The sequence below is a fragment of the Corvus kubaryi genome, unplaced genomic scaffold (genome assembly GCF_017639235.1).
Source record: "Corvus kubaryi isolate FWS band 111438036 unplaced genomic scaffold, C.kubaryi_AGA036_p1.0 37396, whole genome shotgun sequence".
Lineage (NCBI taxonomy): Eukaryota > Metazoa > Chordata > Aves > Passeriformes > Corvidae > Corvus > Corvus kubaryi.
Window position 1 is genome coordinate 7728251 of NW_024581135.1, and position 16419 is coordinate 7744669.

Sequence of the window (16419 nt, forward strand, 5' to 3'; positions counted from 1 at the left end):
AATAGTCAAAAGAGAAACAGTCATTTTATCATGAAAACTCTCTAAAAGGCTAAATAAGGAATTTAATGCTGTTAAAAAACCCGCCCAGTAGCATACAAAGATCCCCTGGACTCTCCAACATCCAGAGTTACTATTAAAGGTGTCTTGATGTCACTGTGGGAGACTAGCAGAGAAGAGGACTTATCACGAGAAACACCCACTGCATTCCTGCTTTTCCACGTGTCATATCTGCACTAAGCAATTAATGATGATGGTAACCAAGGCAGTGAAAGGCAGGTAGTTCATGCACTCAGGTACTGAACTGTCAGATTCCTTAGAAAACCGTTTTTCATTCATGTTTTCAATCCTCCAAAAGAGAAAGGCTCTAGGTGCCAGTCTACTCTGCCTGAATTCATTCATCAGTTCCCTGAGCCTGTGTGTTCCAGCCACCATGCCCACACACTGCAGGTCTGCTTACTGCTTTCCCTCCCTGCTGCCTGTTCTCCTTTGATCTGATCCTCTCCATTTCCAGCCCTTTAAGGGTCTCAGCTCTGTTTTGTTCTGGATTTGTTCTTTCTTTTTATTGTGTCTCTTTTTTCCCACCCTGATATTTTTAGCTCTGTCTTTTTGTCTTCCTTCTTTCATCTTGCATGCTTGCTGGTTTAGCCATCTGCTTCCCTCAGCCCAGTTTTCTTTTCCATTTTCCCTTTGCATTTCTTCAGACCCACAGGCCATTTATCTCATTGCTTCTCCTTTCTCCAGCTCCACAGGGTCTTTTAATCTTCTCATGCAATTTGTAAGCAAACAGCAGAAGAGCATCCGGTATCTGCTGCCTAACTGCTGCCTGAGTGAGTCAGATTGTCTGGAGAAGAAAAAGAGATATTGAGACTGTAGTCTTTACTTCAAAATTGACTCATCACATGCTTTGATTTCCTTCCTTCAATTCTGTTTAGTTTTGTGCTCAGAACATGGACATTTAATTTATATGGAATGTTAATTTAGGAAATATTTTCTCAGTAGCTTTTTTAACCATGGGTTTGTTTTTTTTTTTTTGCATTGTATTTCACATTAATCAGTTTATGCATACTTTTGTAAATATCACAACATGTAGAAGTGTGTCTCTTCAAAACAAGGTGGTGTTTCTTCTGCATTTGGCAATTTTCTCTTTAGCGATCTGTTTGAGTGAATACAGTATGTGACTCACTATGGAAAAACTGAAAATGAAACCAAGTCTTAATTCTTCCACAGTATCTCAAAGAGCAATTAAACCATCTCAGAACACTCTGAGGAGACTTAATGCAGCTTTGCCTTTAAGAATTAGTGTTTTAAAACATACTTTGTTTTCAGTTAAAAGTTTGATGAGTATGTGTGGAGGCACTCAATCCAAATTCCCTGTAGAGGATGCCTTTTGTATGGGATATGGGTAATCCATAGGACCCTGTAAAGACATCAGACTGTCTAAAGTGTCAGGCATATTGAAGTACTTAAATGCATATTTTTCTAAGACAGATTTGGATTCTCAGCTGCACTGACCAGAGGCAAGCACCCTCACCAGTCTCATATTTCCATGGAGATAGAGTTCTGCTTGTGCTGTCAGAATTTATATCTTTTGTTTCTCTTTACACTTGTCCAGATGAAAATACACATGCACACCATGAAGCTGCCTGCAAATCGGTTCAGGAGAACAGAAGTTTCTGTAAATCCCCAAATACTCATAAAGTCCAAATTTTGATCACACTGAATATGAGTGTGAGCATATGCTTGAAAAGGATGTGCACTTACCTGTGTATCAGTACAAAAAAAATGCACATATTATGCTTGAGGCTTGAGATTGACCAGCTTCACTGTCATGTAACAATGATTTCAGGGAAGTCGTTCCTGTTTTTTTAATGCTGCAGGTGTATAAGCCAGAAAAAAACACATAAATTTTTGTCGTAAGTCATCTCATGCAAGACTCAAGAAACATATTTTATGTGATAGTGTAACTAATAGAATTTCAAATGACAGTGATATGTGAGGCTTTCAGAAGTGGCAGCGCAGTGCATTCTTTCTTGAATAATTCACTCATCTGAAGTTATTAGATATTCAAAACTGATTGAGTTGCATATCCAAATGATGGTCTATCAGCTGTTGATGTAGGAGAAGAAAAAGAAGTTTCTGCATTTACTCTGAACTGTGGTTTGTATCATGTTACTCTTCGTTATATGAACTGAGTTTAATTGGTTGTGATTTAATTTACATTCTGCAGTTGATGTCTTTTTCTTGAGATAATTAATCTTATTGAAAAATTATGTGTGAACAGTTGAGGCTCTAACAGATTTTCTAGAGGTGCTTTTTTGTTTAGGCTTCCTTGACAGCCTTTTTTCTTACAGATAAATTACGTGTCTCGAAATGTCTCGCCTTTATATTTATTTTGGTTTGGCAGCATAGAGTTGTTATGGCTGGCAATATTTCATACCCCAAAGTATTAATGCTAACCATAAATTACTACCAATGATATGCAGTGGTTCTTATCAATCATGAGAAATAATCAATGCTGATTGAAACAAATAAATATGATGCTTTTCAAAGTTATAACCTTGTCATATAACTTCAGTGCTCAAATGCATCAAGCTCTATCTTAAATTAGCTCTGCAATTATATAGAGTTTTCAGAAACAAGATATTTCACCAAAAGGGTCAAAATTGTGCAAGACTATATAGAGATTTAGACATTAATATTGGCAGAATTTACCTCTATTTTATATTTTTTTGCTTCCAGAATTGGGTAGAAATAATAGGATTTACAGATGGGTGGCAGTTCATCATCTCAGTATTACAGACTCTTCAGTTGACTGTTTCTAAGAGTTTACTCTAAAACCAGATGAAGAAAACATATCATACTATTTAAAATGAGAAATCCCATAAACTTTGTTTCAGATGTAGTAGGTCAGACAAAATAATTATGTCAGCTCTTTCTGGCTGCATGAACCATGAGTTAATGTATCATTATCTGCAGTTTAAAATTAATGTAAACTGGAAAGATTTAGTGGATTTCACCATTTGTGGAGTTAAATTCTGTGCCTGTCTCTACCCCCAGATGTAATCAATATGAAATCAGTCATTAACTCATGTGGCTTAACTTACTGACTCTAACACCAGGAAAAGACCAGTGAAATACTACAGCTCCAAGAGCAAAAGGTGCCACTTCACTGGTGCATGGTGTGAAGCATTTCTGGTGTGTATCCCAGAGTGAGCTGAGCTTTGAGTGCACAGTCTAAGGTCTCACTGTGTTTGTTGCCAAGGCATGAAATCATCAGAATTCCAATCTTTAATCAATATTATTCTCATGGATATGCAGAGACTGTCACTTATTGATATAGTATGTGGTTGTTCAAAGTCTCCACTGATAGCACAGGTGTTATCCAGTGGTTTCATGTCCCTCTGTGGCTCAGAATTCAATGCTGCAGAGCTCTCTATTCGCTTTTTACACACCCAAGGAACCAGTTACATGAAACCCAACTGTGGCCATGCCATATTTAGCTGTTTAATCCCATTTAGCAGCAGTTCCTATGCTGGAGAGCACATGGAGTCAGACTGGGAAGGCAAAGGGGGAACATTTGAGGTGAATGATAATGGAGTTTTAGAGAGAGTTGGGTTTCACCATAATGTTGTGATACCATTATTAATTTATTTAGCACATAAATTGCAAAATGGATGGACGTTTCATCCAGCAGCTGTGCTTTGCCTTTGGCAGTAGTCATGCTGCTCCTAATTTAATCTTATTAACTCCCTCACAGCTTTTACTAACGGGGTGCTGAACATCTTGCAATACAAAGATAAGAAAGGAATAGATCTTTTTTATTGTTTTGTGATCAGCACATTAGATACTGATTCCATTCTCTTTGCACTGCAGTCCCAGCAAGGTCACGTGTCTTAAAACTCATAAAAAGGAAATGAGGAATAGGAGTTGGTTGTGTGAATGTTAATCTGGTTTTTTTTGGTGAGCAAGAAGTTGCTGCTTGGAATCCTGATAGCATAAAGCAAAGACTGGCCCCCTCCTACTGTAACTCATTTGCTTTCAGCAGACTTCCCACAAAGAGGGAAGTTCAGACACAAATAATCGGGTGTTCTCCAAACGTGTAGCAGATTAAGGAGTTTGTATATGACATTAAAGACCTGCTCAAAGCCTTTTCTCATTTTCATTGCTGGAAATCAGAATTAAACCAGTATTGCCTGAGCAAAATTGATAGTAAAATATCAGTAACTAGAGGAGAAATAATTTCAATAATTATTTGCATAATCTTTATAACTAGTACACATAGACTTTGTATAATTTGTATAGGCTGTGGTTTTTGTATGGGGAGTGAACTTGAATATACATTAGCATACAAAAACTATATAGTACAGTTGTTTCTTCTGGCCACAAGCACACTGTATTTATATCAGTAATCCCTTCAAAAGATCTCCATAACCCTCCTGTGCTTCATGATGTCCCCTCATATTCTCTCCACTCTGCATCTGGTTCTTGCTCATTATTTTTAGCTCATGGCACATTCTGCAGGTTCCATTTTTGTTCCAAGGTACTTTTATCCTAAAGGCAAAATAGGAATCATTATATGTTTGCATTTCTTTTTCTAAATTGTATTTTTGAGCCTTTAGTGGAGGTTTCTTAAAATTTTTGATTTTTGAGTGAGACTCTGTGTGTCATTTTGTGTGGGTACTTCATTGCATGAATGGCAGATGAATGATTGGTTACTTTTTGCTCGGCCTTCTAATCACTTTACCACAGCAAAAGCTTTTGGTTCAGTTTTCAGCGTAAGTAGATTTCTCGGTAATTCTTCAAATGCTTAATTCAACTGTAGAAAAGAGGATAAAGGCAGAATCCTACTCATGTTGCTGTTTTTCACACTCTGCATGACAGCCAGTAGCTCCTGTGGCTGGCACCCACCGAGGCAGTTTGGAAACGTGCCAGACCATTTTACTAATGTATTATGAAAGGTTTCAGAAGTGAGCAGGGGCCACGGATGAATGCAGAAGTGAGTGTCCTTGGCAAGATGTATTCCTGTTTACTTCCCTGCTTCACTGTGTCCTGTCCCCTGATTTCTGGGTTCACGTGCATTTTGTGATATGTATTGTAATGGAGGTTATTAATTAGGAAGGATCACTTTTAGTTTTAGGTAGTCCTTTTTTCTTCAGGGGGGCATAGGAATGCTTCTTTTTCCCTAACATTGTTGTTATAGATGTGGTGGCCTGAAGAGATAACTGAGACAAGATTTGTGGGAAGAGGTAATATCTTTTATTAGGCCAACTGATGTAGCTGAAAAAAACAGAAAAGCTTTCAGGCACAGAAAACCTTTTCCAGGTCAGATTCTCTCATAGCTTTGAACTGCCTAATAATTGACTTGTGCCTGTGAAGCAATAAAAGCAGTTTTTTGATCTTTCTCTTTTTATGAGTAATACTGTTTGGGAGGCATCCATATATTGCAGGAGTTAAAACCTTACACAGCTAAGGTTGATAATTCTGCTTTCAATTCTGATTAAATTCTTTAGCTCATAGAGCAAGAGTATAATAATTTTTCATTCAGACTAGTAGTCCCTTAAAATACTAGATTTTGTTTTTCATGGAATCAGAAGCGTAAATTAACCCATAAAAGATCTGATACCTCACTGATGAATCAGAGAGGTCTGCATGGTTTTGAACCTTATCTAAGAAACTGCCTCTCTTTCCAAATCAGGGTATGTGTTTGGAGATAAGTGGGATGAGAATAATGGCAAACACTGCAATTTCAGTTATTTAATGAGTCTCTGCTGCTTTTTTTTTTTAACTAATGGGAAGGGCATGGCTTTTAAATAGTATCTTTTTTATTTTCTATGTACAATACAAATAGATGCATATCTATGTTGTGTGCAAGATGTGGACCCCATTTGGCTGTTAATCTTCGGAATAATTGAGAGTGTTACTGCGGGTGCTGAAGTTTTCAATGTATTTCATATACTCTCACCTTTTATTGTTCTTGCTCAGACTGAGTGCTTTTATGCCCTGTGAGATGTCTTACTGGACATCTCACAGGGGAATTTACAGAGTGTAGCAGCCCTGGGAACTGCAGAGACGAGTTCAGATTACAGGAATCCGGGTAAAAACAAAAATACGGGACGGTCACTCCCCTACCTCGTAAAAAGCTGTGCTAGCAAGGAGGCATCATTATTGCTCTAAATGAATAACACACAAAAGAATGTAATTGGTTTATAATACAGGAAATGGATAAAGGATGCATCAAGGTGTTTGGCATGCCCAAGCATTTTGAGATTATAGTGCTGTGAGGTTCTAATGTCATCAGCTCTCCTCCATTTCCCTGGAGCTGAGAGCTCTCATCACACTGTAAAAATAGTGCTACTGAGGTTTTCTTGGCAGCTTTTTAGCAAAAACACTGTTCTGCTGAGAAATGTTTTCCAAATTACCCAAGGACAGTGAACTGGATATTTTCTGGAATGTATTGCAGAATTAGTGGAATGTGTTTTGGCTGAGTGCATAAGGCACTGTTTTCCTGCATGTTGTTGGGCTTTCCATTGAGTTCCGCGGCATTATTTCATTTTCAGAAACTGTAGAAAGAAAAAATAATTCCTTAAAAGGTAGAGAATAAAGGGTACATATAAATCCAGAACTCAGTCATTGAAAGAATCACACCTTCATCTAAATGTGTCATCTAAAAGTTCAGATGATGATTGATAAGTGTGTTTTTTATTGTTGGCTGTTAGCTGAGTAATAGATTGTTATTTCAATACGTTTTGACTGGAGCAATTTGTCTTGAAATACTTTTGTCACCTTTTTCTTTTAGGTCCTTTGTAATGGAGTTTTGTAATTTCATTTTTTTCATACACAAATGCAGCTAACTTTTTCAGTGTTGAGCAGCACCAGATGAAAGCTTGTCATCACTTTCGAAGCTGGTAAAAGAATGAATTCAGAAGAAATATTTAATATGCAGTGGTTGTTACCTACTGCATTCTGTGGCAAAAGAAAAATTAAATAAATTGTATTGAGGGGGTGGTGTACTGTCTGTCTGATCTAAAAAGCCATTTTCACAGTTCTTAACATTGCAGGGAACATTTTCCAGCTTATCCTAATAGAAGCAGGCAAGTTATTTACTTGCCAGAAAGGCCTGAACCCTAGCAATCATACATGCCACTTGAGGAGTTAAGGCTCGTCACAGTGCCCAACTTTAACTTGCATAATTCTTTTAATAAATTATACCAGGCCGTTTTCCTCTTTTTGTTTCCCCCAGCTGATATGACAGTGCAGAAATTGCTGTAATACATTTAATATTTTAAAGGGCTTTGCTCTCCTACATGGCTTCACTTCTTAGAGATGTTTTGTGTGTCCATATTCATTAATTGATTCTCTCTGTGCTTAGTAGGAGTATTTTTCACTACAACCTTTCGCCCTTTTCCTGTTTCATGTCTCTTTTTTTAGTCAATTGGAGCAATTCAATGTCCATGTTTAAATATTAGTCTTCATTCAGTCTTTTGATAGCACCTCGGTTAGAAGGCAAGGAGGACAAGAAATGTTTGAAAACATTTTGGAATAGGATGATAGCACTTTGGGTTTGAATGTTGCACTCAGTAGCCAGCCTTCTTATCTTTTTATTTGCATAAATTACCAGGGTTTTTTCTGATAGCGCACCTCCTACAAAACAGGAGTTGCAGGGTGTAATTCCCCAAGCCTCTTCCACAGAGGACACAACTGGTGGCCATGTGGGAGGTTTGATCCTGGTGTTTTGAGGGTTGCTGGTACTCCTTGCTGTGGTGCCAGATGTTGTATGATGATGGATGAGGCGTGTGATGAGGAAGAGGCGTGTCCCAGCCACTGACGGCTCTGTGCAAGAAGAAGCCAAACAGGTTAAGCTTTTGTACAAAACTACAAGAGCTTCATAAGAACTTTCTGTAAGAGCCAGACTAGAAAAAGAAAGATTTTCCACATCCTTTTTTATTGATTTCATTTCAGTAGTGATTGTGTTTCAGTGTGTGGCTCTCGCAAGCAAGATGACTTAGGAGACTTCGTACTTGTAATTTATACATGGTGCTCCTGTTAAGAACTAAAACTCACATGAGTAATTTGAGAAAAATGTCAGCATCCTGTCTGCAAGTGACTTCACTTGGTCTCCATTGGAAGTGGAGCTCCTTCAACTTGGAACACAGATATTAATGTTTCTGCATAAATGTTTAGACAGAAATGTTACACAAAGCGTGAGGAACGTTTCCACATGACATATGAAGTGTTGTTCTTGTTGTTACAGCATATTTTCTGTTTGAGCTGTCAGAATGACATTAGTTTAGCATTTCTTCTTGAAATATATTGTCTAATAATTTACTTTTTAAATATTTCTATTCTAAATATTTATCAGCCCTGCACACATTATCTTTGATACAATTTTCCCTTTTCCTGCGAGGGCAAGAGACCCATTTCTCTTCTTTGTAACTGGCCTTTAAAAGCTGCTGGCAAGTGCCCCTCTAGGTAACCTCTGGCAGTGCACATCCTGTGCAGAAACCACCATGATTTAACCATTTGTCTCTGTTTCAGTCACACTTCTCAGAAGAGGCTGGTACCTTGCATGATTTTATCTTAAGCTGTAATATAAAGTATAAAATACAAAAAACATTTGGGGCATACTTACTTATATATGTATGAATCTTACTGAAGCAACAGTTTTGATGTTAAACACAATACACTTGGAAAATGGAAATTATTTTTGTCTCAAAGGGAAATTTTATAGAAGGGGTATCCAGCTGTTGCACAGAGTTACTAATCTTAGAGACCTTTGTGGGATTCTTGCTGCATCAGCCAGCAAGGATTTAGGACATGCTAAATTCTTGGCATGTTTTGGCAGGGAACTAATGATAAAAAGGGAGTCAGTGGAAGGATGTTTCAGATGGCTCTGTTACTGAATGGCCTACAGACAAAATATCAACCTCTGAAACCCTCTCATGTGCCATAGTGACAAATTCCAGTGTCTCTGTCCATGTAGGATCCCCCTTTGCCTGTTCTCTTTGAAGGAGATACTGAAAGGTTCCCCGTGTAGAAACTATAACCTAAAGAGTTCCCAACACATGTATCCATGGCAAGGTTTTGGCTTTACAGCTATGTCTGTCCCCATCTAACTGGGATGAGCCTGTCCAGAGATAAATCCTTCATGTGCCAAGCAGACATGCTGTAACTGTAGACATGAAGCTGCAGTAAGTCTAGTGGATGTCATCTAATGTTTCTTTCTAACAGAAGTTTACATTAAAAAGAAGAGTTTTGCTTAGTTCAGTAATAATTAGTTGCAAATATATTTTATATTCCAAGACCATGAAGTAATTTCAAATTATATTAAAACTAACACTATGGAATTATGCTACTTTCATGATGCAGGACATAGAGGCAGAAAATGAGCTAGGTAAAAACCAATCACTCAAGCCTGGAAGAGAGCAAAATGTGTATTATTCACTATCTGTGTAAAGACTAATGTTTGACTAGAGAGAATGTGTAATAGTTTGCTTTGGTTTGAGCTCTTTGGTGTGGTGGTCCATCAGATGACACACTGTAATTGCTTTTCTGTTCCATTTGGAGAATCCTACAGGTTTTGAATCCAGAAGTCACTGCTAACTTGCTGTTGAATGAGAAAGGTTTACTGAAAAATAGTTCTTTGTTTTACGCAAAATGACAAAAAACCTTCAACAAACTTTTCCTGAAAAACAAAGGAAGTCAACCAAAATTAGACCAAAACATATTTAATGAAAGCCACAGCGAACAGAGCCCCACTATGTACAGAGATTTTCTGTTCTGTGAGCCATACCCAGGAGGTCCTTCAGGCTGTCCACAGCAGGTGGTGACAGCAATACCATATGACCCTCTATTGGTCTGCATTTCAAGTAGAATAACTGTGATGCCTGTGCAATCATTTTGACACAGCTTGATGAAGAAATACAGAAAAAAAGTGGTTCTTTTTTCCTAATGTATGTTCTTGGAGGGTTTTTTCGTTTTGGGGGGGTGTGTTTTTTGGTTTTGGTTTTTTTAACAGATTTTACAGATTTTTATGATTGGGACATTTTCTGTGCAGTTGTTGTACTGATAAAGTGTCTGGTTAAATTAACAGATGAATATGTGTGACCTTCCTACAGCTTTCAAAACCTGGTTCAGGTCTGTTGGTTATAATTAATTCAGTAAAACATTCTTTCAGTCATAAAGGTACTGATGTTTACAGGGATTGAAAGACTGTGACTGCCCTCATGGTAGTCTGTATTTAATCCTGTATTTTCTCTTGTAATTCTTTACTTTCTCTCTTTTTCTTTTTTTTAACAGGTTTTTCATTATTCTTACACAGCTTCATATGTGATTTATAACATACACACAAGGTAGGTCACATTGTTTTTTCCATACCATGTCATTGTCAGTGGCTCTATGCATGAGGTGATGCCAATGTGTTCAAGTAAAAAATGTTTCCCTTTTTTCAAGGGAAGTTTGGGAGTTAAACCCTCCAGAAGTAGAGGATTCAGTTTTACAGTATGCAGCCTGGGGCGTTCACGGACAGCAGCTGGTAAGCACAGTCATTAAAAATGTATGGACTCCAGATTGAGGTAAAAACAATACTGAAAGCCTTAAGATAAATTGCATTATATATTTCTGCACTATGCTAGTATGGTCCTATTACAGCTTTTAGGAGAGCTGTATTTATTTGTTTATTTTTTATTAAAAATATGTCTTTCCAGTCTGACCCCCCATAAGCAAATTGTACAATTGCTGAAAGAATCACGTCTTCGTCTAAATATGCGCTCAGGTGATTTTCAGGGTAACCATATTTATGGCTACTGCTATGTGGGAAGGAAAGTTAAAGGTGAAGAGAAGTTTTCTTTCAAGTGCAATATCAATGAAAACTGGGCAAAAGCTTAACATCCAAATGTGATGTGATGGATTCATGAAAAGTGGTGTTTTCATTTCAGTATGAAAATTACTGCCAAGGTCAGCTGTGCTGCATTGAATTCATAATAATAAAACAAGAGATGCTATGTTTCATGTATCCTTTTTTTTTTCCAGAAGTTTTACCATTTTTAATGAACATAAATCATCCATGATCATCGTGACCAACATCAATATGAGAAGAAAATAATTGTGGTTTTAGAACAGCAATGATTTTAAGCTGACCTGTATTGGTAGTTGAAGGCAAGAGACTGATTAAGTCTTCAGTTCTGCATAAAAAATTCAGATAATCCTTGTTACAGTGTTCTAATAAGCTCATTAATGCCCCCAGGCATGATCCCAGGGCCTCCTTGCACATCCAGCTTGGTCATGCAGAGAGGCTGTAAGCCGAATGTCTAAAGAATACACCCTGTTGCTTTATATCATTCATCAAGATGATTGGAAAGTAAAAAATGTTTCTGGTTGGAATGTATTGCATTAAGGAAGTGGAGGCAGGTGAGAAAAAGTAATTGGAACATGCTTGGTATGTTTTAATAATTAACCACATTAATTTATTAATAATGAGAGAGAACATGGTGACAGGACTAATGGTAATAAATACATAGGTTATTTACCAGGCAGCATTAGGGAATGTGGCAAACCATATAGGTGATAGCAGAAAGGAGAAGCATTTGCAAAAGTGAACAGATTTAAGGAGTATTTTAATTAAATTGCAGTACGTAAGATTTGTCTGTGCTGTACCTCTGATCAGAAATCTAAAGTAGAACTAAAATTAAGTGCAGTGATTACTGAGAAAATATCTTTTCCTTTTCCTTAGATGTCTCATAAGAACAGGGTCAGACTTGCCGATTGTAAACCTCAGAAGAATAAATCAGAATAATGCTATCTTTGTGTGTTTTGCTTAAAATGTCATTCTGTAAATATGTATGGATACTTTCGGATACAGGCACAGGTGGACTCCTATTACATCTCAGACCTGCAAAAAAAAGTGCAATCATTTTAGGTACAACCTTAACCATCCAAATTTGAAAACATTGGCATAATTCATACTTGAGTGAGGATAACATTACTCATCTTCGTTAATGCCCCCTAGTAAAGTTAATGTCATGCTTTAAAAATATCTGCTCTGCTCTGGGTTTTATGGTGCCATATGGTCTGCAGAATTAGGAAATAATAACTTTGAACACAAAATCTTCTGTGCACTCTGAATGACACCGAGTGTTGCCATAGAGATGTACACCTGCAGGAACAGCCTACTGAAGGTGACTTTAGGAATTGCCAATTAGAAGCATGTCCTCTTGAAGCCATTCATGTGGTGAAAGGAGGTTTCCAAAGTGACAGAAGTGCCTTGCTGCATTGCCCTCCCACTTCAGCAGCAAGCCAAAAATGTAGAAGGAGCATGAATGAATAAAGACTGTTGTGAATAATGGGTTTTGCTGCTGTCCAAAGGAACATCTGCCTCCAGCAGAAGCAGGACGGAGAGTTCATTCCAGCAGAACAGGTTAGGCACAGGAAAGATGTGTGCCTGAGGCATTGCCACAATGGTTCTGTTACAAAATTTGTCATTAGAACAAACACTATATTAGTGGTTTTGAGTAAAATAGTACAGGAAGCAACCAGCAATGAAACAGGGCACAGAGGAAGGTGAAAGAGAGAGACCAAATGGTGAAAATCTGTCAGTAGCTATCGATGGTATGTACCCGGGTGCAAACAAAGCTGCAGTCTCATGGATCTGTGCTGCCATACACACTGTGAGTGGTTTACCTTCTTGAACAAAACTTACATGTCTTTTCCATGGAATAAGGAAACAGTGATAATTCATGAGTAAAACAAGCAGTGAAATACTTACTCTAAATAAAATAATCATGGTGTATTAACCTGGGTGATCCCTAAGAGCCATTCATTACAACTGTTCTTACAAGTGGAGTACAGTTGGAGAATAAATTCATTTTATATACAAAAATTTAATGTAGAACGAGCCATGACATGTGCTATGTGCCATCACAGAGACAGAGTGTATGTAGTTCTCTAACGTGAAGGGGAATAGCACCTTCCCATCTGTGGTGCAGAAATGAATAGCAATATTATAGCCAGGACTGGTCAGCAAAATTAGCACAAAATGTGAAACATGAGGCCATACTGAGCCCAAGATCCCAGCTTTACACTATAAGTATTTGGAAAGTCCTGGATTAAATCCAAAATATGGAGGGATGACACATGGACTTGGATCAACTATTCTCAATAGTTAGGCTATAGTGTATAAAATAAGATGTTTCCAGTCCATGGTTCTGCAGAAGATCTCAGTAACAGTGCAGCCTACATAGTTATCTTAAATTCTTCCAATGAGGAGGAATTGGCAAGATGTTCAAACAGATAATATACGGATATGAGGGGGAAAAAACAGGAAGGAAAATATGTATGAAGCCATGAACTGCTTATTGCACAGAGGAGGGATATGGCTGCAGTGAAATCGAGTATATGCAATACTTTGCCTCCTTGTGGAAAGCATGTATCAGTCTCAGTTTACTGTTCAGAATAATTTCTGGGGCTGTCTAATGGGCCAGTATGCCCCATGTGGCTAGTGAAGAACAGAGGTAGGTTCATCTCAGATGCCAGGTGGCTGAGCCACAGTACCATTGTTTTCAAGCTACCACAGTGGTTGCAAGTTATTTCAGTTTCTTGCTATTTACCTAGAGTAGATGGTTTTGTAATGATTAAAAGGAAAGCTCCAAGAAACATCTGCTGTTTGAGTCATGACATTTTGGTGGTGAAATTGAAAATGTTTGCCATTGGGGTGAAGAAACTTTTATCTAATGAATTAATGTATCTTAAGGTCACATAGCTCTTAAAACAAGAACTGCTTTCAAGGACACACTTTAAAATGCTGCCTTTTAACTGTGTTAGAAATGTGCCAGATCTAAAATACCATTTCTGGGTCATAGTATGTTAGGGAGCTGTTTATGTATTTGCCAAATGTTACTCATGTTTGATTAAAATTGTGCGAGTCATTAGTTGATTATCTCTTTACCTCGCCTCCATAGAATCCATCACTGCAGCATTAAGTAATTCCAGGAAAGACAAACCAGCCCAACTAGAGATCTAATTTGTTTCATCAACATTTTTCTGCCTCCAGTTTATTGATTAGAGACCTCACTACTTGTGGCTGAGAAAGAGATATCCCATACCTGGTGGGAAGGCTTTACTGAGAAGAAGAATGGTTTGGGGTTTCTAAAGGGCCTCTGTTGTTGAAATACCCAGTTTTTTATCCAGTGCTCTGCCTTCTTGAGCCTTATCTCCTCCAGTAGTTTGTAGCAAAGGTTTTCATGTGTTTGTGCTGGACCTGGCTTGTGTCTGACACAGGAGAGACAACTCTGGATCTGCCTATGGGGATGTATTGCAGTAGGAGCCTGGATATAAAACTTCAGGCTGGAGATGTCTCCAGTGTTTGCAGTGTTGTATTTAAGCTGTCATGTTCTTCTGCAGTGCTCCTTGTGATACAAATAGTTCTTCTGATCAGTTGTTGGGTGGGCTACTTCAAGTGGCTCCCAGTGGAGCATGGTTAGAAGTTGTTCAGTTTGACATGGCTTTTTCTTAAAAATTACACTTTTTTTTATTCCCTGCCTTGGTGGTCGTATATGTTGATTATTTTGTATAAAATACTTTCTTTCACGTTATTCTATGAACATATATCCATGCAAGTCATTTTGCCTTTGTATTTATAATAGATGTTTTTATGTTATTTATTGCAGTAAGCTCGCTTTCCTTTTGAATATATTAAGTGGTTCTGAAGGGAGTTTGAGTTACATACTTTGATGTATCAGCATAAATAATGATCTGTTGATTTACAGATTAATATCTGTGCATAAATTAATATATATTTTAACCAAAGAGAAATCAAGAAAATAGTAAAACTATCCAGAATACCAAAGAAAATTATTTTTTAGAGGCTTTGTCAAAAATTGATGCTACCAACAAAATATAAGCACTATCAAATGGTAGGACTGAAGATGAGCTTTTACTATGCTTTATTGTAATTTAGGTCATCATTGAGTAGAATCACCTATTAGGCTGTATACACAAAGAAAAATTTGGTGACTGTAGCTGAATTGTGGATTCAGGATGTTCCAATCAATTTTTAGAAAGTACTTCAAATATTAGAAATCTAGAAGTTGCCCTCATCTTCCAAAAAAACAACAAAAAAATAAAGGTTACTCACAAATAATAGATCTTAGAAGCTGAAACTTTTAAATAGAGAATGAAAAAGATCCAGTGAAAGAGGACCTCATTTGTATTAAAACTACCTTAAAACCAGCATACAAACAAACCCAGAAATAAACCAGAGCAAAATCTGCTTTAATTGCTGTTAATAAATATACCATTTCAAGAACTCTCTGCCCTTTTGCTTTGTGATCAGTCATCTTACCTTTACCCTTTTGTCATGTTTGGGGGTTCAATTTCCCTTCACCCCCCCATCAATACCTATTGCCCCACAAAAATGCAAATAATCTCTCAGACTATTGAATTGATGGATTAAAATGACATTACCTTACAATTGCCTTTCGTCAAAATTTTAGCCTTTTTTTTCAATGGCTTTCAAAGACTGTTTTAGGTAAGACAAATACTGCAGTAGCAAAGTTCTTTGATGTTGTATTATTTTCCAAGTACCCAGATAAGCACTGGACTAATTTAGTAAATGAGGAATTAGCAGGATTGTTCTAGGACAGGTACCTAGCTGAACACATGCTTTAACAGCCATTAGTTGCTGAAAGCTCCATTTACTGTTTGGTCTATCAAGGTAATGTACAACTGCTATAAAAAATGGTAATTTATCTTTTGTAAAATATTTGCCGTGTGTTTTCTTTTTGCATAATTAGTGCTGTGGGTACTTGGCACCCCCTCCTGGCAAGAACACTTGCATATGCAAATGAAGTACATTAATTAATGCTAATTAAGTCCTAAATAAATATATTTCCTCTGCTGTTTTTATCTGCAAAGTCTTCTGCTCTTTTGACTTACTGTATTTTAGATGAGTAACTTAAAATCACATATGGAAATGTCAAGGCTTTATTTCATCTTTCCTTTTAATGACTATGCTAATGAGGCAAATGGCAGTGAAACTGAGAGGAAAATGTCTGCTTGAATTTATTCTGAAAACTAGAAATAAACAAGAACCCTTCAATGTGACATTAACTTCAGGTATGATACCTCATTTAAAATGTATGAGGGGTTCAATTACCAAACTTTGGTAGTTCAAAGCACGTTTGGAGGTCCTTTGTCCTACTGAGGATGTTTCTCTGAGGGAGGGGAGCTGTGGTTGAGCATTGCCCACCCACCTGAGTTGACAGAAGAATTAGTTACCTAAAAGACTTTGTTAAACTGTCTTCCTCCAAAGCTGCTGCTACATGTGGGATTTTTCTCTTGGATTTTTCAAACTATCATCGTAAAAGCTAAATGTTTTTTTCCTTTTCATTTAAATTATTTGATTCAAACCATTCTTCAAAGAAAAGA

General features: G+C 37.3%; 1 protein-coding gene across 3 annotated transcripts in view; it reads left to right on the forward strand.

Moving 5' to 3' along the window:
- DPP10 (dipeptidyl peptidase like 10) overlaps nucleotides 1–16419 on the forward strand; it is a 454002-nt gene that overhangs the window by 378827 nt on the left and 58756 nt on the right. For all 3 annotated transcript variants that reach the window (XM_042040820.1, XM_042040819.1, XM_042040821.1), the window contains exons 6-7: nucleotides 10297–10349; nucleotides 10450–10531. In XM_042040820.1, the coding sequence (XP_041896754.1) occupies nucleotides 10297–10349; nucleotides 10450–10531 (135 nt within the window). The remainder of the gene's footprint in view (nucleotides 1–10296; nucleotides 10350–10449; nucleotides 10532–16419) is intronic.